The sequence below is a fragment of the Miniopterus schreibersii genome (assembly GCF_964146895.1).
Source record: "Miniopterus schreibersii genome assembly, chromosome: 7".
Lineage (NCBI taxonomy): Eukaryota > Metazoa > Chordata > Mammalia > Chiroptera > Miniopteridae > Miniopterus > Miniopterus schreibersii.
This window is the reverse complement of record NC_138108.1, coordinates 74832099-74857201: the sequence shown is the minus strand read 5'-3', so window position 1 is coordinate 74857201 and position 25103 is coordinate 74832099. Positions and strand designations below refer to the sequence as shown.

Sequence of the window (25103 nt, the reverse complement as noted above, 5' to 3'; positions counted from 1 at the left end):
TACTTCTTTCTTGAGGGTTCCATGAGCTTCTCCCCTCCATCCCACCTGTCCTAAAGCCCTGTTATCATAGGGGCTATGCTCCAAGATCTAAAAATGAAATTTTAGGCTTATAATTGAGTTCATTTTAACAGCACACATTTGCTAAGCCCCTGTGTGCAGAGCACTTGCACATGCTTTTTATTATTTAACCTTCACAACAACCTTGGAGTAGGCAGGACATGGCTTATCCCTCGTTTTATGATGGTAGTATTGGACCAGAGGGACCGAGTGACTTGCCAAAAGTCCCAGAGTAAGTGATGGAACTGGAATTTAGACCCAGGTTTAATTCACTCTCCTTTAAACTGCTTGTAGTGGTTGAGGAAACAGTGCACTGAACACTAAAGAATCAGACTAATCACCTGCAATGACAAGTGCGCATGTTAAAATCTTAGACTAGGAAACCTGCCTGGTGACCTCTGCAGTTGTCATTTCCCTTTATTTTCAGAAAGTCAGAGGATTTACCTTGAACTCCAGGGAGAAGCCAGATGGGGACTGGTGGGTTTCTGTAGGAAATCTTCCTGATTTTTGTCCCCTACTCCCTAGAGGTGTTTTCCCCACCTCTTTACCTTCAGGCAGCTTTAGTGCCTTCAGGTTATTCCATGTGCTGCCAAGACTGTCCCGACGTGGCAGTCATTTCTGGGAGGCAGGTTTAAGAGGGTTGTAAACTCTGAGATGACCTGCAGTATCCTTTCCTTGGGGCTTTTATGAACTGGGAAAGTAACCTGTCTTTGAGGAGTAGCCAGGGAGAACCTTGTCTAAAGATAGAGGGTTGGGCTGGTTGTTGCTGGGGGTCCAAGCCTCGTTTTTTAAGCTACTGAATGGTTATAGGCAAGCAGTAATTCTCTGCAAACCCATAGACCTGTAGCCACCAGAGGGAGTTTTCCTCCTGCTGAACCAAAATATAGCAAAGAGGAAAGGTGGCCCCTCACGTGTATAAATAGTTAAGGCCTGCCTGGAGCAAGGACACAAAGCCAGGGTTGGTGATTATTTTCATTTGCTAAGCTTGGAGTTTGGAGAGCAGCACCAATTAAGTACCCATTTCTTCCCCTCTCAAGTTTCAAAGTATAGGAGTCTTCTGGAGATGAAAATAAAACATAAAGTTTATCAGAGAGAGAGCCTTAGATATTTTGCCAAATGGGTTTGTTAATATTTCCCTACTGCCTGGCCAGGCGTGTCTCAGCAGTTGAGCATCAACCTAGGATCCAGGAGATAGAGGTTCGATTCCCGGTCAGGGCACATGCCTGGGTTGTGGGCTCGATCCCTAGTTGGGGGCGTGCAGGAGGCAGCCGGTTAATGACAACTCTCATCATTGATGTTTCTAGCTCTCTCCCTGTCCCTTCCTCTCTCTGAAATCGATAAAGATATATTTGGGGGGGGGGGGAATTTCCCTGCCAAACTATCCAATTCGAGCCCCAGGAAAAGCTGGACAACCACAGGCTTTCCCAGTGAGAAAGATGCACATGAACCATAGACAGGCTGCTCAGAAAGGAGGGATTGCAGAAGTGGCTGAGAGGCACATGACAGTTTTCTTACATATCTCGAACCTTTTGGATAAATCACACCTCCTGTATGCTTCCATCCTGGGTGGATAATTCCTACCTTCTGTGAATGTGTACCATAGGGTATCAGTCTTCCTCTCTCCAAATTGTATTCTCTTAACATATTGGACTTAATGTTGATATTACAGATCAGTGGAGCTGGGCTGTGGCTGTTTCCTTCTGCAGTTTTAACCTTGGTCCCACCTTGTATAGCTACTTTCTGCATATAAATGTTTTTGCAGTTTGTTCTCCAGGGACCATTCCCTGGGGAGCCATTTAGCTTTTGTCCCTAGATTATTTAGTTTCTACCAGGTCTGAGGAGATGAAACCTACTAAGGGAACATAGGTAAGATAACTGCTCTCAGCCAGGCCTGAGTTAGATGTTGGCCTTAAGAGTGCCTGTCTCCTGCGAGGGCTTATGGAACTGCAAGAAGATAAAGATGTACAAGATTTCTTTGGCCAGGAGCACTTTTGGTGAACTCCAAACTTACTGAATTTGAAGCATCTGGTAAGACCTGGTGACCTCATTCACCAGGGCCTTCATCTATTAGCAAGGAGTTCTACACTTGTAAACAAGGCCAAGTGTTTGCTGTAACTGGCTGAGATCTTTCTTAAGGGTCCTAAATGAGGATATAACCTAAACTATCCACGTAGGCTGAGCCCCCATTTCTCCATCTGGGCCCATAGGTCCATGCCTTGTGTGTTTCTCAAGGTTCCTGGTCTGTTGCCATGGCTGTGGGGTTTAGCAGAACCCCTAAATAACCTTTATGCACTCCCCTTGAATCTGACTCAATTTAGACAGATGAAGACTGTTGGAGATCAAGTATCAGCAGATTTAGAGAAGGAGGCTTAAGTCTGTGGTGAAATGGGCTTGCACACAAGTCCTTCTATCACTCCTGCCATAAAACTGTCCCACCCAGGCTCAGGTTGAGCTGAAAATCTCTCCAGCAGAGGGAGGATGCCTCAGGACCTCAGGGAGCCTGAGTCCTCCCTCCTACTCCCAGCCTTTAAGGGGGAGGACTGAGGTAAAGGTTGGAGAGAGATCAGTGTCCCTCATAAGAAGCGGGAAATTTCTCTCTGGGAAAAAAAGAGTGAGAATACATGCTTCCCCCAAATATAGCATTGATTTTAGAGTATCAAAAAACTAAAGGCAACTTTTTTATTTTAAAAGTGCTTTTGTACCGGAGAAGTCCAATTTTTTTTTTAAATATATCTTTATTGAATTCAGAGAGAGAGATAGAAACATCAATTTTTTCTTGAGCTTGAAGCCTCATGTTTCATCTTAATATTCTGGGCACTTAGCACAAGTCTGGTAATTATTTCTTGCATAACTGATATTTACAACAATTTTTTTAAGTGTATCTTTATTGATTTCAGAGAGAGGAAGGGATGGGGGAGAGAGAGAGAGACATCAACGATGAGTCTTTGATAGGCTGCCTCCTGCACGGCCCCCTCCAGGGATCGAGCCCACAACTCGGGCATATGCCCTGACTGGGAATCGAACCTCCATCTCCTGGATCCTAGATCGATGCTCAACCACTGAGCCATGCCCAGCCGGGCTACAACAATTTTTTAAATGTGTAACCTAGTGGTTCCCAGACTTTTGGAAAAAGTAGGTCAGTAAAATGAAATGCAAAAGAATATGGGACACTGATAACTTTTTATGTTATGTAAAGATGTTATAAAATAATACTACCTCAAATATCACTATAATTTCATAGACAAACAAAATATTTTAATATAAAATGTAGGAAGCACACAGTCTTAGAATAAAGGATGAAGGCAGTTTTTTCGCTTTACATGCACACACACATCTAAATTGTGCTTGTTTTTTCTATTTTGCAGTAAGCCAGGAGAAACTTGGTCATGGTCTGGCATTGAGAAGCCCCAGAGTTTTCTGGGATGCTGCCCAGACTTGAGAGATGTTGTAAGGGCCGCTTAGTATGTTCTCACTCTTTGCTTGTTGTTTTTGCAAATAGAGCTCTATCAGAAAAAATTGTCTCAGTTCTGCCAAGAATGAAGTGTCCACACCAGCTGGAGCCTCATCAGATCCAGGGGATGGATTTTATTCACATATTTCCTGTTGTTCAGGTGAGAGCCTCTTCGTGGTTTCTTGTCCTCTGAACATTGAATTCCTGTAATGGGTCTGGCTCTTGGGCTGTCTGGCCTAGATCCTGGATCTAATGGGTGTGATATGGATTTGGTGGCAGCAGAACATGGTGATGTTTCCTGACGTCATCCTCAGAAAGTCACTGGTACTCCATCTCCCCTAGTTTCACACTGTCACCTGAACTCTGAATTTCCCCATTAGTTGTTTTTTATTGTCCTTCTGGTAAAGGTAGGACTCCACTGCCTCCATGCTCTGGCCACTTCCCACCTATCCAGCCTCATTCCTTGCTTTTCTTTGTTCTTTCTGTTTTAGTCCCTCTGACTTTCAGATTTTCCCATAGTTGTTATGCTTTCTTCTGTCACGGGGCCTTCCCCCCAGCTGAGAAGCTCTTCCCTTAGTTCCACCTTAGTTCAGACCTTAGTTCCACCAAATCTCCTCAAGAAAGCTTACCCTGACCTCGTATTCTAGAACAGGTTCCTTTGCCATGTCCACTCATATGACCACATTCGCTTTCTTCACAAGAATGTCCCCTGCTGTAGTTTGTACCATGTATATTCAAGTGTGTGGTTATTTTTCCGTCTCTCTGTCACACTGTAAGGTTCATGAAGGCAGGCACTGTGGCTGTCCTGCTCACTATTGTGATCCCAGCACCTCATGGACTATCTGGCACTTTGTAGGCATTCAGTCCTATCTGATGACTGAATGTCTGTTGGGAGGCTTATATCCACCTCAGCTTTTCCCCAAGACCCTGTGATTAAGTGACTCATGCCGTACAGCTCCCTGTATTCTCTGCAGTTCTTGTGTGCCTCCCGTCTGGACACCTTGAAAAGAGGAGCAAAGGAACTTAACCTTTGCTGCCTGTGCTATGAACAGTACTCTGCATCCGATCCTGAGAGTCTTTGAAGCATCTGTTATCCCAGTCTAACATCTGAGGAAAGTGAGACTCAAAGAGGGTAATTGATTTGCTTACAGGCAGAATAGAAAAGCAAATGTTCCAGTCTAAAGGCTCTGTCTCCAAGCCTAGTACTTTCCCACTCCACCGTTCATGGAGCCGCCAAGGAGAAAGCTGTGCAGCCCTGGCTAGAAAAATCTTTTAAGCCTGTGTCAAGATTATACTGTATAGGTGCATGGACTCCGGAGACTTCCTGGGTTCAAATCTTGGCTCTGATGTGTGACTTTAGGCAAAGACTTAACTTCTCATCTGTTAAATAGAAATAATAATAGTACCTATCTGATAAGATGAGAATTACTTGACTATGTGTAAAGCACTTAGCTGAAGGATGGGCACATTTAGTAAGTGCTTTATAAGTGTTATCGTCCCTGCATTAGACTTCACATCAAATACCATGAAATTTGTAAATTTGAGCCTAAGACTTTTACTCAAAATTTGATTTGTATCTTTGGTAGCCTTTCAGTCTCTCTGATTCAAGGAAATGGCACCTAATTCTCTTTGTGAAAACAGGAAGTAAGGACCCTGTGTTGATTGTTTCTGAAACCTCCAACACCATCACACTGTGAAGTTACTGCCTTTTCCCCGAAAGCCTGGATCTCTAGTGATTAGACCTACTCAACCCTCTTCTGGAACTTTGAGAGCAAAAAATCTAGTCCAAACTTGAGAAGGAGATGAAAGGAAGTGATCCTCTATAGTTTGGGCATTTTGAGTGTCTGTGATGAATGGTTCCATTTTGTGAATAGAATGCTGGAGGGCTTTCTGTCTGGATATGAGAGCCTAGGCTAGTGGTTACTAGATTTCTTAATTTCATGGGCCTGTAAAATTTAAAAGCAAAAATGGAGGTTAACTGACGGTTGTACCTGTATTTTGCCAGGCAAAGATGCTTTTTAAAGTAACAACTATCTTTCTTTCACCATCATTTCCTAAAGGAAATGTCATTTAACTCCAATCTCAGAATAAGAACAAGTCTTCAAATGTAATACCTTTAGCATTATGAAAAATTCACCACATGCCTGTAGTTTTTTCCTGTTTTGCTGGAGACCAGTGAAAGAACAGTCATCGACCATGGATTGTGAACCATTGAACTCACTGTCAGTGTGATTCTAGAGGCTCACCACCCACATTCACACTGTTTAGTGAAGTTGTAGTAATGCTGTCTGAATGCCAGCCAAGAGAAAAACAATCTACCTTCCAGCCACTGTTAGTTCTAGGTCACATCTTTTTCTCCCATGCTGGACACGTGAACCGTGTAAGGGTATTTTTTTCAAATGTTTGGGACCTGTGGCAGAGCTTGGTCATCTCAGAGGTTCCCTCTGTAGCCCTTCACAGTGGGAACTCCAAAGCAGTGACAAATTCTCTAAGGGAATCCTATGACTCAACAGGCTTTACTTTCCTCATCTAACCACACATTCAGGATCCAGCCAAATAATAACTCAGTATACATCTGATTAATGGAGGCAGATCTGAAAAGGAAACTAGTGTGAAAGCCTAGAAACTGGATCTCTCCATCTGAAGGAAAGCAGAGCAAAACTGAGTTGAGCAAGGGTCAGCCTCCTTAGTTGTCCTGGGCCATCGCGTTGCATGGGGTACAGTAAGGGACTAGAGTAATTCTGAATGCTGTCTTTCTGCCCTGCTTCTGGATTTTAGTCATTACCTGAGGTCATTGTTTGGAGTGATGGAAATAAATGGAAGATATTAACAACAAAAGAATATTTCTCATACAGTTACTTGCAGATACCCCTATCCTGGGCAACTTCCTAAACATTCACTTTCTAAATGTGACCTTTGCTAGAACTGACCCCCCTCCATGAGCAAGCATTCTTTCCAGCCCTGTGGGCACACCATGTTATGTGCCATGTGCCTACCTTCTTAGCTAAATTTTGCCAAGTGTGGCTGTGCTCTTGGGGAAACAAAACTACTGCCCCAAAACTGCTTGTGAGATGTAATAGCTCCCTCTGGAGAGAGAATGACAACCCTGACAGATGGGCTCGCCTTCCATAATGTTCTTCAGTAATAAAGGGAATGAATGAAGAGCCAGAGAGGAGAAGCAAAGGCTCTTTTTTGCTCTTTACATTCCCTCTCTGAGAACGTCTGGATCATCCGCGGGGTGTGGGGTGTGGGCATGGGCGTATGTTTTAATTAACTGGAGTTTTAAGTGGGGGAAAAGGAAGTGTGGCTGCTTCTGCATATCAGCCCAGTAGAACGGAGAAACATTTATAATAAACCTATACTTCCAGGCTTCTAGCGTGGAAGATCCTCACAGCTGTGACTCACAGCTTTGTGGCTTGCTAGCTATGGATCAGTGGGCAAATTACATAGCCTGTCTGAGTTTCAGGTTCTGTAAAATGCAGCCAATACTAACTGCTCTATAATGGTGTGTGGATTGAGGGAAAAAATGTTGTGAGTACCAAACTACCCCTAAGCATAGGGCTGTGTACTCAGTACACCCTATTCTCAAATCTGAGTATTTTGGGGATTTTTTAATCTGTCAGATGAAGGTGTTCTCTGTGGTTCTTCCCTATTCTCTGATCTGTGGTATAAAGCACAGGAGAAAGAGCTGCGTTAAGATCTGCCTAGAACCAACCAGGTGGCTGTGGGCAATAGCTCTCTTTATGTTGTGCTTCAGGTATTTACAAATCACTCTAGTACTTGTGATTTCATGTGCTCCCACAACAGCTCTGTGAGGTGAAAGGAACTGATAGTCTCATCTCCACCTTACCCAGAGAGGGAAACTGAGTCCTGAGGATCTGAGGTGATCTTCTGCACAGCTACTCAGCTTTAGGTCCCACTGGATCTAAGCATCCCATATGCCCAGCCTGTGGCTTTGCCTATAGGACAGTACACAGATAGTTTCTCATCACCTGGTCCATTCAAGTACAGTGATTTGGGTTCACGAGTTATGCCATCTCTGAGTTGACCTTCACCATGGTGGTATTTCATCCCTACTCACATTTCTAACTTTCTTCCCTAGTGGCTGGTGAAGCGAGCTATAGAAACAAAAGAAGAGATGGGTGACTACATCCGCTCCTACTCTATATCCCAGTTCCAGAAAACCTACAGTCTCCCTGAGGTCAGTTTTTTACTTTTCTTGTCCACTGAGACTATGAGTGCACACTTAGAGACTCCCTGGGAAGGAGCTCAGTAAGCTCAGGCTACCCTGCACTCCCACCCCCAATGTGGCATCTGTGCCTCTACTGGTTCAGCATTGAGAACTGCCTCTTTCTATGGGCACTGAGTGTAAAGCCCTATAATTTCATCCTTTTGTTTAAATTTTGGTACTCGATCCAGAACTTTTCTTAAATTATAAGAACATTGGGTATATTTTTGTATAGTCACATAAAGCTTTTTGAGAGACTACCTGCCTAGGACATTCCTATAGTAACAGGTTAATAATAATCCCAACAACAGTAGCTGGTAGCTGTTGTATTCTGACTGTATTCCAGTCCCAGCATATCACATACCTTCTACTCCTTATGCTCCCTGAGATGGATGGTGGTGTCCCATTTTACAGATGGAGAAACAGGCTTAGAGGTTAGGTAACTTGCCTGAGGTTTCAGAGCTCATAAAGATTTGAAACATGAACATTTGTCTGCACCTGTGATACCCCTTTTTCTTACCAGCTATAGGAATTTGTTTAGGAGCCATCTGCAGAAGCCCTAGCTTTTCCCCATATAGGATATATTTTAGTTTGTTAGAAAATTGGGACTTCTTCAGGCAAAGGTGTGATGTGAAGTCAGTTTATAAGACAGATTTCTGAGCAGTCCAGTTGAGTTTCATTCTTCACAAGATTTATTTAATCCCTGTGTTTTGTTGTACAGGATGATGACTTCATAAAGAGAAAAGAAAAGGCGATCAAGACAGTTGTTGACGTCTCAGTAAGTTCCCCTTCTCAGATAGGCTCACAGCCTCCAAACAGCGTTTTGATCTAAATCACAAAACCCTGGTCCCTGAGGTTTCTGTCTGCTGGGATTGCCCAGGAGCTGACCTGATATGTGTGATGGAAGCCCTGCCTGTCTTATGTGCCCCATATTTGGACACCACCATTCACAGCTAGACCTTGCCACAACCACTGCCCTGTGTTTTTCTTAGTTCCCGTTTTAAGGGAGAACTTTTCCAAACCCAAAGTCCTTCCTCATTTGTGTCAGTGTCAGATATAAATTATGAATAGCTCCCAAAAAAGTGGATGATGAACTGGAGATGGTAAACTGAGGTCACCACCCTCGTGGTGGCTTTGGAGAGGCAGAGTAGCTTCTGAGCTTTGTGTAGGAAACTCTGGAATGTTCTTTGTCACCATACACAGTGTTTCTTAACCATGGGGGACTGCATGCATGTGCCAGTTTCCCCAGTGCAAGGAACAGAGGAGAGCTTTGGGCGTTTTCAAAACACTCTGGGCCATACCCAGCAGAACCTTGTCAGCCCTCCCACCCCAGTCTTCCTACCTGAGCTGATGGGAGTGAAGCCTCAATGCCTGGGTGTAAATTCTTTTCCAAAAATAATGTATAGTGTTATTTTGCACATTTTTTACTTTAAGTATGTGGTCTCCCAAGGTGATTATTCTGAAACGAATAATAATCATTTGATGATGAAAGGCATGAAGTACTTGTTTAAAACAAAACAAAAAAAGTCTTTCTCACTTTATAGTTGTAAGTTGTAATTTGCATCTTTTCTCAATTCCATTTTGGAACAGGGAGGAGTGAAAAACCTTTAGGTTAGCTACACTTTGCAACCAGATACTGTTTTCAGAATTGGTGACAGTATTAAGTAATAAGAAAAAGAGCACATAATATGACAGTGGAGTAATTTTTTCCTCGTTATAAAATAGATGTTCAGTTTACAACTTCTTTACAGTTTTTTTTAAGGCCGATAAATGCAGGGGAAGAAAATCAACCTTAATCTCACAACACTGAAGCAGCCACTTTTGATGGTCAGATGTATTTCTTTCATGGTTTTTTTGTTTTTGTTTTTTTAATATATCTCTATTGATTTCAGAGAGAGGAAAGGAGAGGGAGAGAGATAGAAACATCAATGATGAGAGAGTCGTCACTGATTGGCTGCAAGCCCGCAACAGGGGCATGTTCCCCTCCCAGGAATTGAATCGAGATTGCCTGGATCCTAGGTCGATGCTTAATCACTGAGCCACGCCCAGCCAGGCTCTTTCATGTTTTTATTTATTTATTTTTTTAAATATATCTTTATTGATTTCAGAGAGCGGAAGGGAGAGGGAGAGAGAGAGAGAGAAACATCAATGATGAGAGTCATTGATCGGCTGCAATCTGCAACCCGGGCATGTGCCCTGACCAGGAATCGAACCCTGATCGCCTGGATCCTAGGTCGACACTCAACCACTGAGCCACGCCCGGCTGCGCTCTTTCATGTTTTTAATGTGCATTTTTATACCGAATTGGAATTTTACTTTAAATATAATTTTGTAGGTTTTCTTTTTTTCACTTACCTCTGTGGAGCAGGATTTACTTCATTGGAGCTTTGGTGTTCACCGTGTCTGCCCCTTGAGTGTGTGGTAGGATTGTAATTCAGCATGGTCGAGTCTGACCACCGGGTGCACTCTCTCTCCAGCCTCCTCGGAGGTGCAAAGTCAGCCTCTGCCTGTGCCCTGCCCAGGGCCACCCAGCATGAGCTACAGAGCAAACCGTAGATGGTTGCTACTTGTGCTGGACTTGGAGGTGTCCAGGAGAGGCCAAGCTATGAACCAGTGCAGGCTGACGCTAGTGCTGGGCCTGGGGCCACTTATTGAGAGATATGGGGCATGCTGAGGCCAGCTGCTGCTTGTTTGAGATATTTTAGGAAAGTCCTAAGCATGGGGCTTGAGAGGCCACTTGCATAGAAAAGCCATTGGAAATGGCTGGGATGAGCCTGCAGGTAGGGAGGGGCAGGGTCTCTGGGAATCACCAGGGTGGGGTGAAAGGTGTGAGGCAGATTCAGAGAAGGGACCTGCCTGCCTGCCCGCTTTGTGTGGGGAGGGCTCATCAAAGGAGCAATGGCCTCTGCCAGCGCTTCTATCTATGACAAAGCTTCCTTTCTAGCTCTCACCCTGATTCCAGGCAAGTTAGTTCCTTTCTGAAGGTCCCAGGTTCCTTTCAGGCTGCTGCCCAGTGCTGGAGCTCAGGGGGAGGGCGTCTGAGTCCATGCGCCGGCCCTTTAAGAGGAGCTGCCTGGGATTCCTGCAGCCTCTGTTCCTGAGCTATAATCCCTGCTGGTTTTTATAGCCCGAAGTTGTGGGGACTTCTCTTCCCAGCACTAGAACCTTGGGCTGGGGAGTCTGATGTGGGGTTGGGACCCCTCACTGCTCTAGGAAGCCTCCACCGCAGAGAGATCCCTCCTGGGTTTAAACCACAGCACCAGGTGTGGGCCCGGCCGAGTCCCTGTGGTTCAGCCCAGATTGTGCCTCTCATCTCGGTCTCTCCTCCCTGTCTTGATGCTTCTTCAGTTCTCGAGTTGTAGGGCTTCTGTTCAGCCAGATCTCAGGAGGTTCTGAGTGATGGTGGTTTTGTATTTTAGTTGTAATTCTGACGTGGTTGTGGGAGGCATGGGTACTGCAGTTACCTACACGCCTTCTTGTCTCTCAGTGAAACGTATTTTAATAAACTGCCTTTATAATTATTCAAAGTGTGTGTATACACATTTTCTGGGACACCCTATATTTCAGGTGTTTAGAGGCCTTATTTTTTTTTTTCATTTGTAATAGAGATTTTTATTAATCCTCTTCTTGATAATGTGACTGCGTAGAATTTAAAGACAATGATAATAACAAATACATAGTGCCCAGGTAATAATGTTCTAAGCATTTTTATCTAACTCACAGCAACCTTATGAAGTAGTAGTATTTTTTTAACAGTTGAAGAAACTAAGACACAGGTTATATAAGTTGGTGATGATGGAGCCAGAGTGCAAAACACTATGCCGTGAGTCTCTAGATAAAAAGGTGTTTGCAGCTGATTAGAAAATAACATCAAGGTAAAGGAAAATGAAAAAAATTTGCAAGTATCTTTGATAGTAGTTTAGAAAATAATATCACAATAAAGTGAAATGGAAGAAATTTGCAAGTCTCTTTGATAGTAGTTTATATTGCTTAGTTTATTTCCTTTTTTATGTATTATTACTCTTCAGTTGACTATCAATACATTTTTAGCAAGAATGGTAAAGAACTCCTGTAGATGTCTAGAGCCAGGCCTTGGGTTTATTTTCTTCTCTTCCTGTCTACTGAAAATACTCCTCACTTCCAGATTCTTAGGTTTCTTAGCTGAGCTTCTTTGCCGTTAATTTGCATCCCTCCCACCTGCACCTCTGCAAGGGCTTCCTTGCAGCCTTGAAATGAGTACCAGAAGCTCACAGGCAACTCCAGGGCTGCAGTGCATGTCCCTGGCTCATTCCTCTGAGTCAGTTTAAGAAATGAAACAGCTTGCTGCTTTTTGTTGGTTGTCACTGTCCCTGAAGAGAATCCTTCCCTCAGTAAAGGGAATGAAATCTTTCTAAGGTGACCAAGGGTTGTGGCTCTTTGGAAGTCTCAGATTCTAAAGCGTTTTTTTCCCCTCCAGTCTTTTGCCAGTCTCCTTTCAAGTGCCTCATTATTATTTCTTACCTGCTCCTTACCTGCTTCTTACCTAAATACAAACTTTAAATTGTGAATGGTAAATTAAGGATTAAAATCAGGTCTAAGGTACAGGTCCCTAGTTTCTAGACCCAGCCTTTTATGTAAAATGTATTCAGCAGCTATGTACTGATTGAGTGCCTTTTATGTGCTTGGCACCTAATTAGGCATTTTATAAGCATTATCTTATTAACTCCTCACCAACACTCAGGGAGTTGTTATTTGCATTTTATAATTAGGAAGTTGAAGCTCAAAAAGGCTAATGTTCCCTGCGTAGTTGCAGAGCTAGGAAGCGGCAGCCAGATTTTGATTTTACACCTGACTCCTCCAACACAACAGGTGTTTATACTTCAGTTTTCTCCCTCTTACCTGCACTCTGATTTCCCACATATCCTGGCACCAATTTTGCAGTACTGTTCTTGACTTTAGGACTCTGAGCTCTTATCCATCTGGGTCCCAGAGACTCAGACACTTCTAAGTGACTGGGAGCCCCCCTACCACCTCAGCAGTCGCTTATGGGGCATTTACTGCGACTGTTCCCATTTGAAGACCCTTTATCCAGCTGGAGAATGTTCGCCGCCAAGTGGAGGTTGTCATCTTTCCTTTTTTCATTAGTTAACATGATACCATTGTGCTTCAACCAGTAGGTTTTTACTTATTCTTGCTTAGAAATAACCTCTTTTTTAAAAATAAACTATAAACATTTTAATATTTTTCAAAACATGTAACATTCTTGTCATTAGCCAACCTTATAGGACTGTTTCAGTCTTTTACATTTGTCCTTGGTCATGCAGCCCATCCATTTTTTTGGTGCATGATTTTTATAACTTATTTTTCATTTATGCTAGTACCAATAATAATAATGAAAAATTAGGAAACAAAGGAAAAGTACAAAGACTAAATCACCCATGATACCACCAGCCAGGGATAATCACTGATATTCTGAGTAGGAAATACAGAGTTATGGATGTCAAAATAGAGAATTAGAAAATGCAAAGAAAGAATAACAGCATTATATTGTATATTCTGTTTTAGTGCAGGCTTGTTTTGATCAACAGTATAAGCTCAGCTCTCTCTCTCCACCAACAAATATATGTACCTCCCTAGCATTTTTAGTGTCTGTAGATTATTCATTGTGTGGTACTAATTTAACTAGCTTAGTTGGGGAGGGGAGGCATTATGTAGGACATCCTCATAGCTAAACTTTTTCTTTTATCTTTAATTATTTACTTAGGACACCTGCTCTGAAGGGGAATTGGGTCAAAGGTTATCCCTAAGGCTATTAGGACCTTTTGTCAGATTGCCAGGCAGAAAAGCAGTTGTGAACTAACTTGAGCTCATCACCTTGAGGTGCTGGCTCTCTTTTGGCTTCATTTTTCTTCTTTCTGGGGATTATTTCCAGTACTTCTGCTTTCTTCTTTAAAATGTATTACTTTCTTGACTTCTCCACACCACCTTTTCATACAGTAGCTAGCCGCTTTATAGAAGGTCTGCTTGATGAGAGGTAGTATTTTCAAAGGATGTAAGAAAATGAAACTGTTGCCACCCAGGTCAGGCCTCTCTTCACTGCCTTCCACTTTCAGAGTGGAATCGCTCATTTGTCTCACTTAGTGTGCTGTTGTACAGCCTACTTCCTCCTTTTCGGAGCTGGCAACTTTTCGTGTTCATGAAAATCTGTCCTGTGCGGCGAGGTCTGTGACTCCCTAGTAACCTTGAGTGAAGAGGGCCTGTGAATTGTTACCCAAAGCCGCAAAAGGTATTCAGTTAATGTTTATTGAGCATTTTTGGTAATACTTAAAATGTATGTGAGTATAGAAGGAACAGAAAAAAAAAAGACTTCTTAGAGCTTCCAGTCCAGTTGAAAGGAAATGCTTTGCTGAACTTATTGGATCACCTAAGAGACCATGTCATTTAAAATTACTCCTCCAGTGTGTTCTGCCAGAGGGCCTTTTTATGCAGCACATAAAATGTAAATGTGGCCCAACTGGGCGTGGCTCAGCAGTTGAGCGTCAACCTAGGATCCAGGAGATTGGGGTTCGATTCTTGGTCAGGGCACATGCCTGGGTTGCGGGCTGTAGCCGATCAATGACTCTCTCTCATGATTGATGTTTCTCTCTCTCTCTTCTTCTCCCTTCCTCTCTCTGAAATCAATAAAGATATTTTTTTTAAAAAATGTAAATGTGGCAATATAAGTAAAATAATATTAGCACATTTTATTAATAATAATATATTTGTATGTAAAAAATATGTACCTTAACCCTTACTGTGTGTCAGGTACTATTAAATAATCACAGCCACTCTACTTATACCTATTTTGCAGATGGAAAGCTATAGAGGTTAAAGTAACTTGCCCCAAGTGAGACAGGTAATAGGTTACGGAGTCAGGACTAAAAGCCCATCTATCTGACTCCATGTCTTCATTTAGTAAGACTAATTGTGGCCTCACCGCAAGCCAGACCATACTCTAGGGGCTGAGGTGAGAGAGTGACATTCCAACTGTCAGGGATCCCACGGATCAGGGGCTCATCAAGGAAAAAGACAGGACCATGAGGTGGCAGTAGCACAGGCAGGTATTGAATGCCTGGCACATACCTAGCATTCAGTAAATGATAGCCAGTACTATTGCTCCCCCTGTTAGTGGCAAAAGATAAGTTGATTTTGTGTACTTTTGTAAGAGCACAGTCAGGTGTAAAGCATGAGTGGTTGTTTTTTAATTAATCTTAGACTTTAAATTATTGATGGAATTATATTACCAAGTCAGGATCTTTACAGGATTAAAAAAACTTGAAGAATGAGAGACTGCGAGTCTCCTTCAAGACCTATTAATCCAGCCCTCATTTTACAGATAAGAAAACAGCCCACTGAGGGAACTGCCTTCCCAAGGTTATATAGCTAGTTAGTAGTAGAGACAGGACTAGACATCAGTGTTCCTGATTCCTATTGCTTTAAAGGGTGACTTGGCAATCGTTGGTTTTGGTTGACCTGGAAACCTCTGATTTTAGATCTGTATTACTATTAGGTCCAAGTCATTGTAATGATTCATGTGGCAGCCTCAGATTGTATAGGGAGTCTCATGAGAGGGCTCAGCTGAAGTGGCAGGTGGGTGACTACAGTGCCCATCAGAACCAAGTTAGTGTAATGGGAAATCCTTGGGGCCAGCAGCCAGAGTACTGAGGGCCAGGCCTAATGTTCTCCTAGCAATCCTGAACAAATTATTTAATCTCTGTTTCTTCAGAAGTAAAGTGGAGGTAATGGCATCTACCTTGCCTCTATCTCAGGGTAAGTATAAATTGCAAAATGTGAGGTGTTTATGAGGTGCTTTAAAGTATAAGGAGTAATGACACAAAAGCCAACATTGTCATTGTTTGGCAGAAGAAAAGGTCCTAGTAGCTGTTGGTTCAGTATGCTATTGTTTTGGAGTCAATCCTTTTTTTAAAAGAATCCAATTTCCTGTCTTGGGCCATTGACTCTATCAGTGGTAACTAAGGAAGATAGCAGTTAAGCTCAATTGTATAGTACTACTATAATTGTAGAGCTCAGTGGAAATTAAAGCATACGCAGTAACTGACATCATATGGCTTCATTATATTTTTCCTTTCCCCATAAATCTGTTTTATGTTATTTATAGCTTCCTATTCATGTAGATGCCAGTAGCAAACTAGGGGATATTTGTGGTAACAAGCTATAAGAACAATCCTCCAACATCATGTCAGACCCTATTCCATTCCTTTTCTACTAACCTGTTGAAATTATGTGTATGTTACAGAAAGAGTTTTTTCTCTATGTTTGAAATATTTCATAGTAAAAAAAATAATAAACTTAACCAGAATTATCAAGGGGAAACAATTCTAATTAGAATAAAAATGCCACTATCTGGAAAAACCTGATAGTACTGCTTGTTCTGACGTATCCAAGTAGAGATTAGATATGGTGAACTCTGGTAGTGCAGAAGAAAAGATCCAGGGACACACAACTAGAATTCCTTGCTTGTATAAACAACTGCCTGCTTGGACCCAGAGCCCTGAGCAAATATTACAAAGGTGGTATTTGACTGCCAGCTTGGCAGTCAAGGAGGACATTCATTTGGGGTAGAATAAATGCCCTTCTGGGTCATCTGGGGATTAATTGAGCACCTATTACATGCCATATACTTGTTTAGGAAGGCAGGGGAAGGACAGACTTAAATTGATGATGTTGGGATTCTTAATTTTTCATTCAGAAAAAAATAGCTAGATCCCAACCTTTCACTATACCCCCCCCCCAAATCTGAATAGATGAAAAGACTAAATATAAACTGTAAAAGTAACAGACAAGAACTTTTTTTCACAATCCCTAGATAGGAAGTAAGCTGTAAAGCGATTGATTGATTTGACTACATAAAATAAAGCAAAAAACACCAAGTTATAACAAAGTTAACTAGCAGTAGACTGAGCAGAGTCCTTAAAGGCAGCCACCCTGGTGGCCCCTATTGTGATGGGGAAAAGACTCATTTCCTGACTGGCTGTTTTTGCATTCAGTCATTCAGCCACCAGTTCAGGAGGAGAGACTTCTCACACTCAGTAACTCCTCTGTCTCACACACTTCTTAGGATGTTTACAAGCCCCGTCGAAAATACAAACGCCAGCAGGGAGCAGAGGAGCTGCTTGATGAAGAATCTCGAATCCGTGCTACACTTTTGGAATATGGCAGGTATGAATGGAACCCAGTCTAAAGTGCCTATTTTATAAAACCATTGAAAAGGAAAGCTATTTAGAATTTCTTCATTGAGATTAACTTAGTTGGCTTTTACCTGATTGCGTTTACTATTTTGGGCCCAAGATTTCCAGCATCTGGAACTTTTCTTCTCTCTGGTATTGAATTACCCAACTTTCTGGAGGTCGCTCCCTGATAGTGGTAGAGGCCTGATCTTTGAAACTGCTTTCTAGGAATGTGTGTAACCGTGTGTCCTGGTTCTACTCTCTTCGGGGGTTCAGAGTTTGGAGCATTTATGGAGGCTGGGGGTGGTCTGCCCTTCCTGTCTCTGCCATTTGATAAAATTGTCAGGTAAACTAAGGAGTTTTCAACAGTTTTACTTTAAGTGTTAGAATAATAGTTTTGGTTTCCTGTGAAGAATTGTCCTGACTAGGAGAGTAAAGAATTTAGAAGTAGTTTTGTCACTTTTAAAAACACCTCTAGTTATTAAAAAAACAATTCTTATTTTTATCTTCACATTTTACTTAGAACACATGTACATAAGGAAGTATTCCTTCCCATTGGATTTTTTGATTGACACTTGGTATTAACCTTCATTTATGTCCTGCATTTTCTACTTAGGGTAACTGATTCCTTCATGTGAGTATATCTCCTTGGGCTTCTTTCCTTTATGCTGAGAGTGTTTGCTGTGTGCTGCTCTGCCTCATAACCCAACCCTCATTGGGTGGCTGGAACTAACAGCACTACCACTAGCATCTTCCTGAGTGAGCATCTGATGGCTTCTCTCTCTAGGGTACTGGAGAGAACTAGAGGATACTAGGCTTAATTGGCTTAAGTATTCCATCTTTCAGATGGAATTGCTATCACTATGTTGTTGTTGTTGTTTTGTTGTTTTGTTTTTTTGAAGGGGTAGTGTGGGGTCAGGTCCTTCCTTCCTAGAATGAAGCTAGTCTGTTTCATTCAAAGTAAGTTGTTTGTTCTAGCCCTAGGCTGGGTGTGACGGCTGTCTGCACAGCTCACCAGTTGCTGCTGTGAATTGAACTCTTCTGATTCAGTCATCATCAGACCAGCTACATAATTTGCATGGCTCAGTATAAAATGAAAATGCAGGACCCCTTATTAAGAATTATTATTAATGGTTAATTATTAAGAACTTCAAGACAGCAAAGCAACCAAATGTGGGGCACTTCTGAGTGTGGAGCCCTTTGCGACTGGACAGGTTGCATGCCCTGGGCACTATGATGGGGTCTTTCCAGCCAAGCCCAGCTGTAGGTGGGCAGGTGAGGCTGCACTGCTCTGAGAGGTCAGAGATGGAGAGACAGCCTGCTTGTGTCAACATGTTCCAGAGCCAAAGAATACTTGGGAATGTTGCGGCTTTTGTTAGTTTGTATTGTTCATGCCTCCAGTTTTTCCATTATCATGGAAACCCCAATGTCCCTGGGACTAAAAAGAAGTCAGAGAGTCAGTAAATTGTCCACCTCACAAAGACCCTGCTGACAAATTTCAATATTTTGTTTTGTTTTGAAATTCTCAGTGTCACATTGGATCTTTTGCATGTGTCATAGATGATAGTAGTTATCACCATGTAACCATGTGATGGCTGGGTAAATTCAGGACATTCCTGCTCATCCTCAGGAGTGATTGGGACAGTGTGAGGCCAGAGTATGGCTTGACTTTATTTAGGGAAGGGAGCAAGGCACAGGTTTCGATTATGACTCCTTGAAAATTTGGAGTGTAAGAAAGAGCAGAGTGTCTCAATACCAATCCTGTTGGTGGGTCATGCTGACTTATAAACCTAAGTAGGTAGGGTGAAGGATTTGTTGGTTTTGTTTTTTAGGAGGGATTATTTTGCTTTCTTTTTCACTTTTCTGATAAGGAATGGTGAGTTTTTGAGAGGCGGGGAAATACTTAACTACATTCTTATAGTTTATTTAGTTTGTTTTCTTTTTTTGAAAATTATAAAGACAGCATTCAGAAAGGTAAAAAAATAATGCTCCCAAGGTCAACTATTAACTGTTAAGAACTATTAAGAGCCTCAAACTAGGACTTGAAGTCAGGTTTCTTAGAGTCCAAAAGGATGTCATTATCATTATCTACAAATACTGTTTGAGCCTCCAATGAGAGTTTGTCTCTTGGTTTTAGAAAGACAGGCCCAGTCTGTATTGTTTGGTCTGAGACTGAACAAGAAGAGAGTGGTTGTTAAACTGACAGAGCAAACTGGATAAAACCTGAAGGCCCAACAAGTGTGCGTTTTATTCCCTATTCTGCAGAAGGCCCCTCCCCTTCTTTCTGGCTATGAGACTCTCCTCATGGTTCTGTTCAGTACTTGCCACTGCATGGGAATCTTTACCATTAAACGAGGGTTATATGATCATGTGAAGAACTTTCAACAGTTTGTCATCTATAGAAAACAGTATATGTTAACTGTTAGGTCCCAGCAGTAGCAGTAGCAGCAGCAGGTTTTCACTTCTTAAATTCCCTTAAATATAACCTTTAGATTCAAAGGTGGATTCTTTCCTAAGCCCCCCTTTCAATTTCGTTTGTCCCTATGTACTCATTACTCCTAGTTCTAGGCCTCCTCCTGGCCCCTTTATGAAACATTTACCCGCTCTTCCTTCCCTTCCCCTATGAAGCAGGCTGGCCCTTTGCTGGCTCTGGGACACTCTGCTCCATCCTGCCTTTCCCCTCACTGTTGTGCACCCCTTAATTGCTCATCCCCACCCAGAAATCCAAATCCCCCATCTTTCATCAGTGTTCCTGTCACTCATCAGCATAGACCCACAGTGCACCTGGCTTTGAGGTCAGCATTCCAACTTTTTCTCCCTTTTTTACTTTAATTGCTCAAATAAGGCTGGACTTTGAGCCTGGTCAACCATGGCCTTAAGGATTGTGTCCATTAAAAATACATTTGGCTATATTTGTTTAAAGTTGTGGTGTTAGAAAAATAAGACTCATAGTTTTGATTTTAGACTTAAACAAAATTGCAACTCTATGATATTTTTATTTTGTTATGACCTCAGTCACCTTTTAGGAACTAACTTAAACACCAAACCACAATATAAAACTGCCACTGTGGAGAAATGCATTTATATGCAGTGTATTTGACTTGCAAGTGGAATTTTGAAGCACAGTCACTAGAATGCTGGAGTTAGCCTATTTCACACTATTTGAGGCTTGAAGTCATTCTGTACTTAAATGAAATATGACATGCCTCTCCCAACCTATGTCCCATATGATAGTGAAGCCTATATATTTAGTAAATGCTTGTTGAATAAACAAAGAACAGATTTCATAGTCCTTAGTATTTAGAGCTTTCTTACACTCCTCTTTTGTTCAGATTCCAGATAGCTTGATATGCCTTAATTTGCCCTGGGGCAATTGTTCTTGAAGGTTAGTTTTCTAGAACTGTGATGTCCAATAAGGTAGCCACTAGCCACATGTGGCTGTTGAGTACTTGAAATGTGACTAGTATGGCTTATGTACAGAATTTTAATTTTAATTATGTTAAATTTTAAAACTCATGCTTGATTTAGTTATTAGAATGTGTTTCATTATTGTCAGAGTAACATGAGTATATGAATCTACTAATTTTAAGCTATATACGTGGCTCTCATTATATTTCTTTTGGACTACACTGTTCTAGAAGATGTACATCCTTGATTTTGAAGACCAAGTACTAGGTTTAGGTAAGAGGGCCAGAGCTCTGTTGGTGCTGACAGTATAGGACATCAGCAAAGTTGGTGAGTCAGAGCTAACCAAGGGGAAGGCAGGAGCAGATTGTACCACATGGCACTGCATATCAGGCTGGCTCTTGAGACTGGGCAAGAGGAAAGAGAGGTTGTAGGGTAGAGCAGCATACCTAGGAAGGATAAAGAGAAGTAAATGCTTTTATAGTAAAAAGAAATTGAAAATCCCCCTGCTCTTTGAGGGATGATACGCCATAATGGGATATCATGTTCTGGTGAAGCTTAAACAACATTGGAAGAGTAGTGCACACAGTGAGGCAGACATTAAGACAGCTAGCTCTTTGTCATGGAAGCACTGCCATAATATCACATGGAGAAGGAAGCTGTTAGAAGAATCATCTGGACTCTTCATTTAGCAAACATTTATTGAGTACCTACTATGAGCCAGGCTGTACTTGGTGCTGGGGATACAAAAGCGAATGAAGCTGTACGTGAATATTCATAACAGTTCTATTCACAGTTGCCAAACGAAATAACACAGATGTGTCCATCAGCTGATGAATGGATAAACAAAATGTGGTTTATCCATAACGGGATATTATTTAGTTACAAAAAGAAATTAAGTACTGACTTGTACTTTGAAAACATGCTAAGTGAAAAAAGCTAGATATAAAAGGCTACATGTTTACGATTCTGTTTATATGAAATGTCCAAAATAGGCAAATCCCTAGAGACAGAAAGTAGATTACTGGTTGCCAGGGGATGAGGAGAGAGGGAGATGGTACTACTAACTGCTAACAGGTATGGATTTATTTTGGGGACAGTGAAACTATTCTTTTTTTAAAAAATATATCTTTATTAATTTCAGAGAGAGGAAGGGAGAGGGAGAGAAGAGATAGAAAGATGAGAGAGTCATTGATCGGCTGAAGCCCGCAACCCGGGCATGTGCCCTGACCGGGAATTGAACCCTGATCTCCTGGATCCTAGGTCGACACTCAACCGCTGAGCCACGCCCGGCTGGGCTAATGAAACTGTTCTTGAATTAGATAGTGGTGATGGCTGCACAAAATAGTGATTATACAAAAAAAGCTGAAGTATATATACTTTACAATGGTGAATTTTATGTTATGTGAATTGTACCTCAATTTAAAAAACGTGAAAAGAGAGTGAATGAAGCAAATACCCGCCCTCCAGGAGCTCAACAGGCAGATTGCACATAACATGATTATTCTGCACTGTGGGATGAGTGCTGGTGGTATAAACACAGAAATACTCGGCCCTAGGCCTAATCTAGTTTTGGATGTTTAGAGAAGTCTTCACAGAGTCTCTGTCTTTAAGGACAGAGTAGTTTAATTCTACCTGGTAATTAAATTGCTCAGATTTAGTAGTTTACTGCTTTATTTGGAAAATCTGTTGAGTTCCTGGGCCTTAGATAAGGGCTATCTGCCTGAGGGTATGTGTTCTGTCCTTAGGGTCTACATAGCCTATAGCCTGGAAAACAAAGAAATACTCAAGGTGCAAAGACAATTCTAGGAGCAGAAACTTGGTGAGATCTTCAATTGGTCAAGGCTCCCTGGTTGAGAACATAAAACCCTCCCGCTAGTTTCAGCAGAAGATTGATTACGGGGATCTGTGGGCTTAAAACATGGAATCTCAGCTGAGCCAGAGTAATTTCCCAAGCGTAACATTGGAACTGGGCCTCCAGGAATGCTAGTGTACTCCACGAATAGAAAGCTGTCTAGCAGCCTGAGGAATTGGGAAGCTGATGCTGCAACTTCTGACAAAAAGATCATACCACTTCTGCCAAAATCAGGAAACCACTGTGACAGCTGCTGGCCCCAAAACCAAGTTACTTCTGTCATCCACACCACACAGTGAATCTTTTATGACCTTCCTCTCTCCTCATAACTGTTGCACATTCAAAACTCCAACAAATGCATCTGATCAGTAGAACCTAACTAGGATTCAGAATGCTAGGAGCAAGGGAGTATGGAACAAAGAGTTTTTTGTTTTCCAGCCTCTCCACCATAGGAAGATGTAATAGGTATTGACTAAGCCGATCCACAGAATCTGCCATAAGGTCCTTTACAGAATGTGGTAGATACTCCACCTTTAACCTCAGTCTGCTGCACTTTGGCTTATACATTTATGCCTAGTGGATGGGCATATGCCCAGCAGTGACGTTGAGGTTTTTCCAGTTATATGACAACCTATTGCATGGTCAGGTGATACTATTGGCTTCTTGATTTCTTTGTTTTCTTTCACTTATTTTAGTTTATTTATTCTACATAAAGTGGAAATACCAAATGTAAAATAGCATCAGTGCCCTCCAGGAAATGGATGCGGGCATGCAAATAGGTAGTTGAACATGATTTCCACCTGGGAAGTGGAAGAACATGTACAGACTTAGGGATGGGTCATTCAGGACAGTGTCTGTGCATGAGGATGCTTTGGAGAAGAGGCAGTGTTAGAGCTGAGGTGCGAGGAGTGAATAGGAAGGTAGAAGGAGAGAAGAGGACAGCACAGTGTGTGCAGAGCTCTATTCAGGCAGTGGATGCACAGGAGCACGAAAGGTGAGGTGAAATGGTGGTTAGGCAGGGCCATAGATGGGAAGTCCTAATGAGAGTGCCCAGGACGTCCTGTTTGTCCTGAGGGTAGAGGCCTGCCATTGCCGATCAGGCGAATGGGAAGTTGGGTAAGAATGAGAAGAAAGAGGGAGAGTGAGGTTGGATGCTGGAGACCAGGGAAGAGGCCATCACACTGATCCATTAAGTGGGACCTGACATGAGGGAGGCTAGAGCAGGAGCCCTTAATTTTTCTTATAAACTATTTACAGGTAAGTGAGATTGGGTATTTTTCATTATGCTTTTTGTTTTGGGTTGAATGGTTTTTGCATTGTTATACTTGCTTTGAAAAAAAAGAGATATTAATTAGAGCCAGAAAATAAACTAATTTAAACTAAAGTAAATTCACATTTGTGAATTTCTTTGAATTTAAAGTTGAGTGACATGAACACATTATTGACAAAATGCTTCAGTTATGCTTGAGAAAAAATGGGCTGGACTGGAGTTGTGAAAGTCACCATTGGAGAGCATGTTTAGCTTTAGCAAACACATTCACATTTGTTTATACAGGTATTTTCAAGACTTTTAGCTTAAACTGTGAATCTGAAATACAGTTCCTTCAAAGAGTAATAATTGCACTTAAAGAGAATGTTGCACTATACACTGAGAATTCCCATGTAAGCATTTATATGGCAAATAGAGTGGCTGACCCTTTATTCAAACACAGTGGAATATATTTGTGGTTTAGGCACTAAAATATTTTCTCCAGTCATGAAAATAGCCCAAATTCACTTTTCATATAAAAATCCAACTAAAATATATTTGACAGACTGTATGTGATTTTTGAATAGTAATTGAACTCCCCTTTTTTGTGGCCTGCAGGAAATACGGATTTAGCCGCCAGAGCAAAACAGAGAAGGTAAGAAAAGCATAGATAATGGGGGAGAATATTTGAGAGATGGAAGTGACACCCTCCCTTTTGCCTCTGTCTGACACTGACAGGCTGTCCAGCATGGGTGAGAAGGCAGGGCTGCTGCCAACCAGGCTCTGGTCTTTGGGCAGCCCAGGGCTGCAAGGATGTGCCTCCCCAGGCCAGGGAGCTGAAGCAGTGGCCTCATCTGGGGCTGAAGTGAAGGGTAATTGAAAGTCATGGCCCAGGGTCAATCTGTGGGCTCTAATAACTCTAAAAGTGTGAAAGTGAAGTCCACTACCAGGGCCCTGAGCACTCCTCGAGTGAGGGGACCCTAGACAGCTGTGAACAGAATGCTGCAGTGAGATAGAACACAGCCATGAATTACAGGCCTGCCCTGTATTAAGATAATGAGGTGGGGCCCCGCCCAGCGTAGCTCAGCAGTTGAGCGTCAACCTGGGATCCAGGTGATCAGGGTTCGATTCCCGGTCAGGGCACATGCCCGGGTGGCGGGCTCGATCAGTGACTCATCATTGATGTTTCTGTCTCTCTCTCCCTCTCCTTTCCTCTCTCTGAAATCAATAAAGATATTAAAAAAAAAAAAAAAAAAAAGATAATGAGGTGGGAAAATCAGGTAAGTCAAGATGGGTTTTTCTAACTTCACAAAGCAGTCTCAAAAGATTTTTCTTCATTTATGTATTTGTTAATGGTCTTTAATGTCAGCAGCGGGGCATGCATATAAATCTTACAGTGCCAGAACTTTACTGTGTTACAGACCCTTTGTTCAGAGCCCCGCATGTGTTTTTTCACTTACTCCTCTGAACAACTCAGAGGAAGAAACTTATTCCTGTTTTTCAGGTCAGAAAGCTGAGGCCCAGAGAGGCTCAGTGATTTGTCCAAGATCACACAGCTCCTTAAGTGCCATAATAAGAATCTGAATCCAGGTCTGTGTGACATCAAAGCCTGTACCCTTAACCACTGCCTTTTAAATAATAAAGTGCTAACT

At 42.1% G+C, this 25103-nt stretch overlaps 1 protein-coding gene across 2 annotated transcripts in view; it reads left to right on the top strand.

Moving 5' to 3' along the window:
- The window catches only part of CCDC93 (CCC complex scaffolding subunit CCDC93), an 81957-nt gene that overhangs the window by 7803 nt on the left and 49051 nt on the right, over positions 1–25103 (top strand). For both annotated transcript variants that reach the window (XM_081141884.1, XM_081141885.1), the window contains exons 4-8: positions 3557–3668; positions 7611–7709; positions 8458–8514; positions 16834–16934; positions 24070–24106. In XM_081141884.1, coding sequence (XP_080998010.1) covers positions 3557–3668; positions 7611–7709; positions 8458–8514; positions 16834–16934; positions 24070–24106 — 406 coding nt within the window. The remainder of the gene's footprint in view (positions 1–3556; positions 3669–7610; positions 7710–8457; positions 8515–16833; positions 16935–24069; positions 24107–25103) is intronic.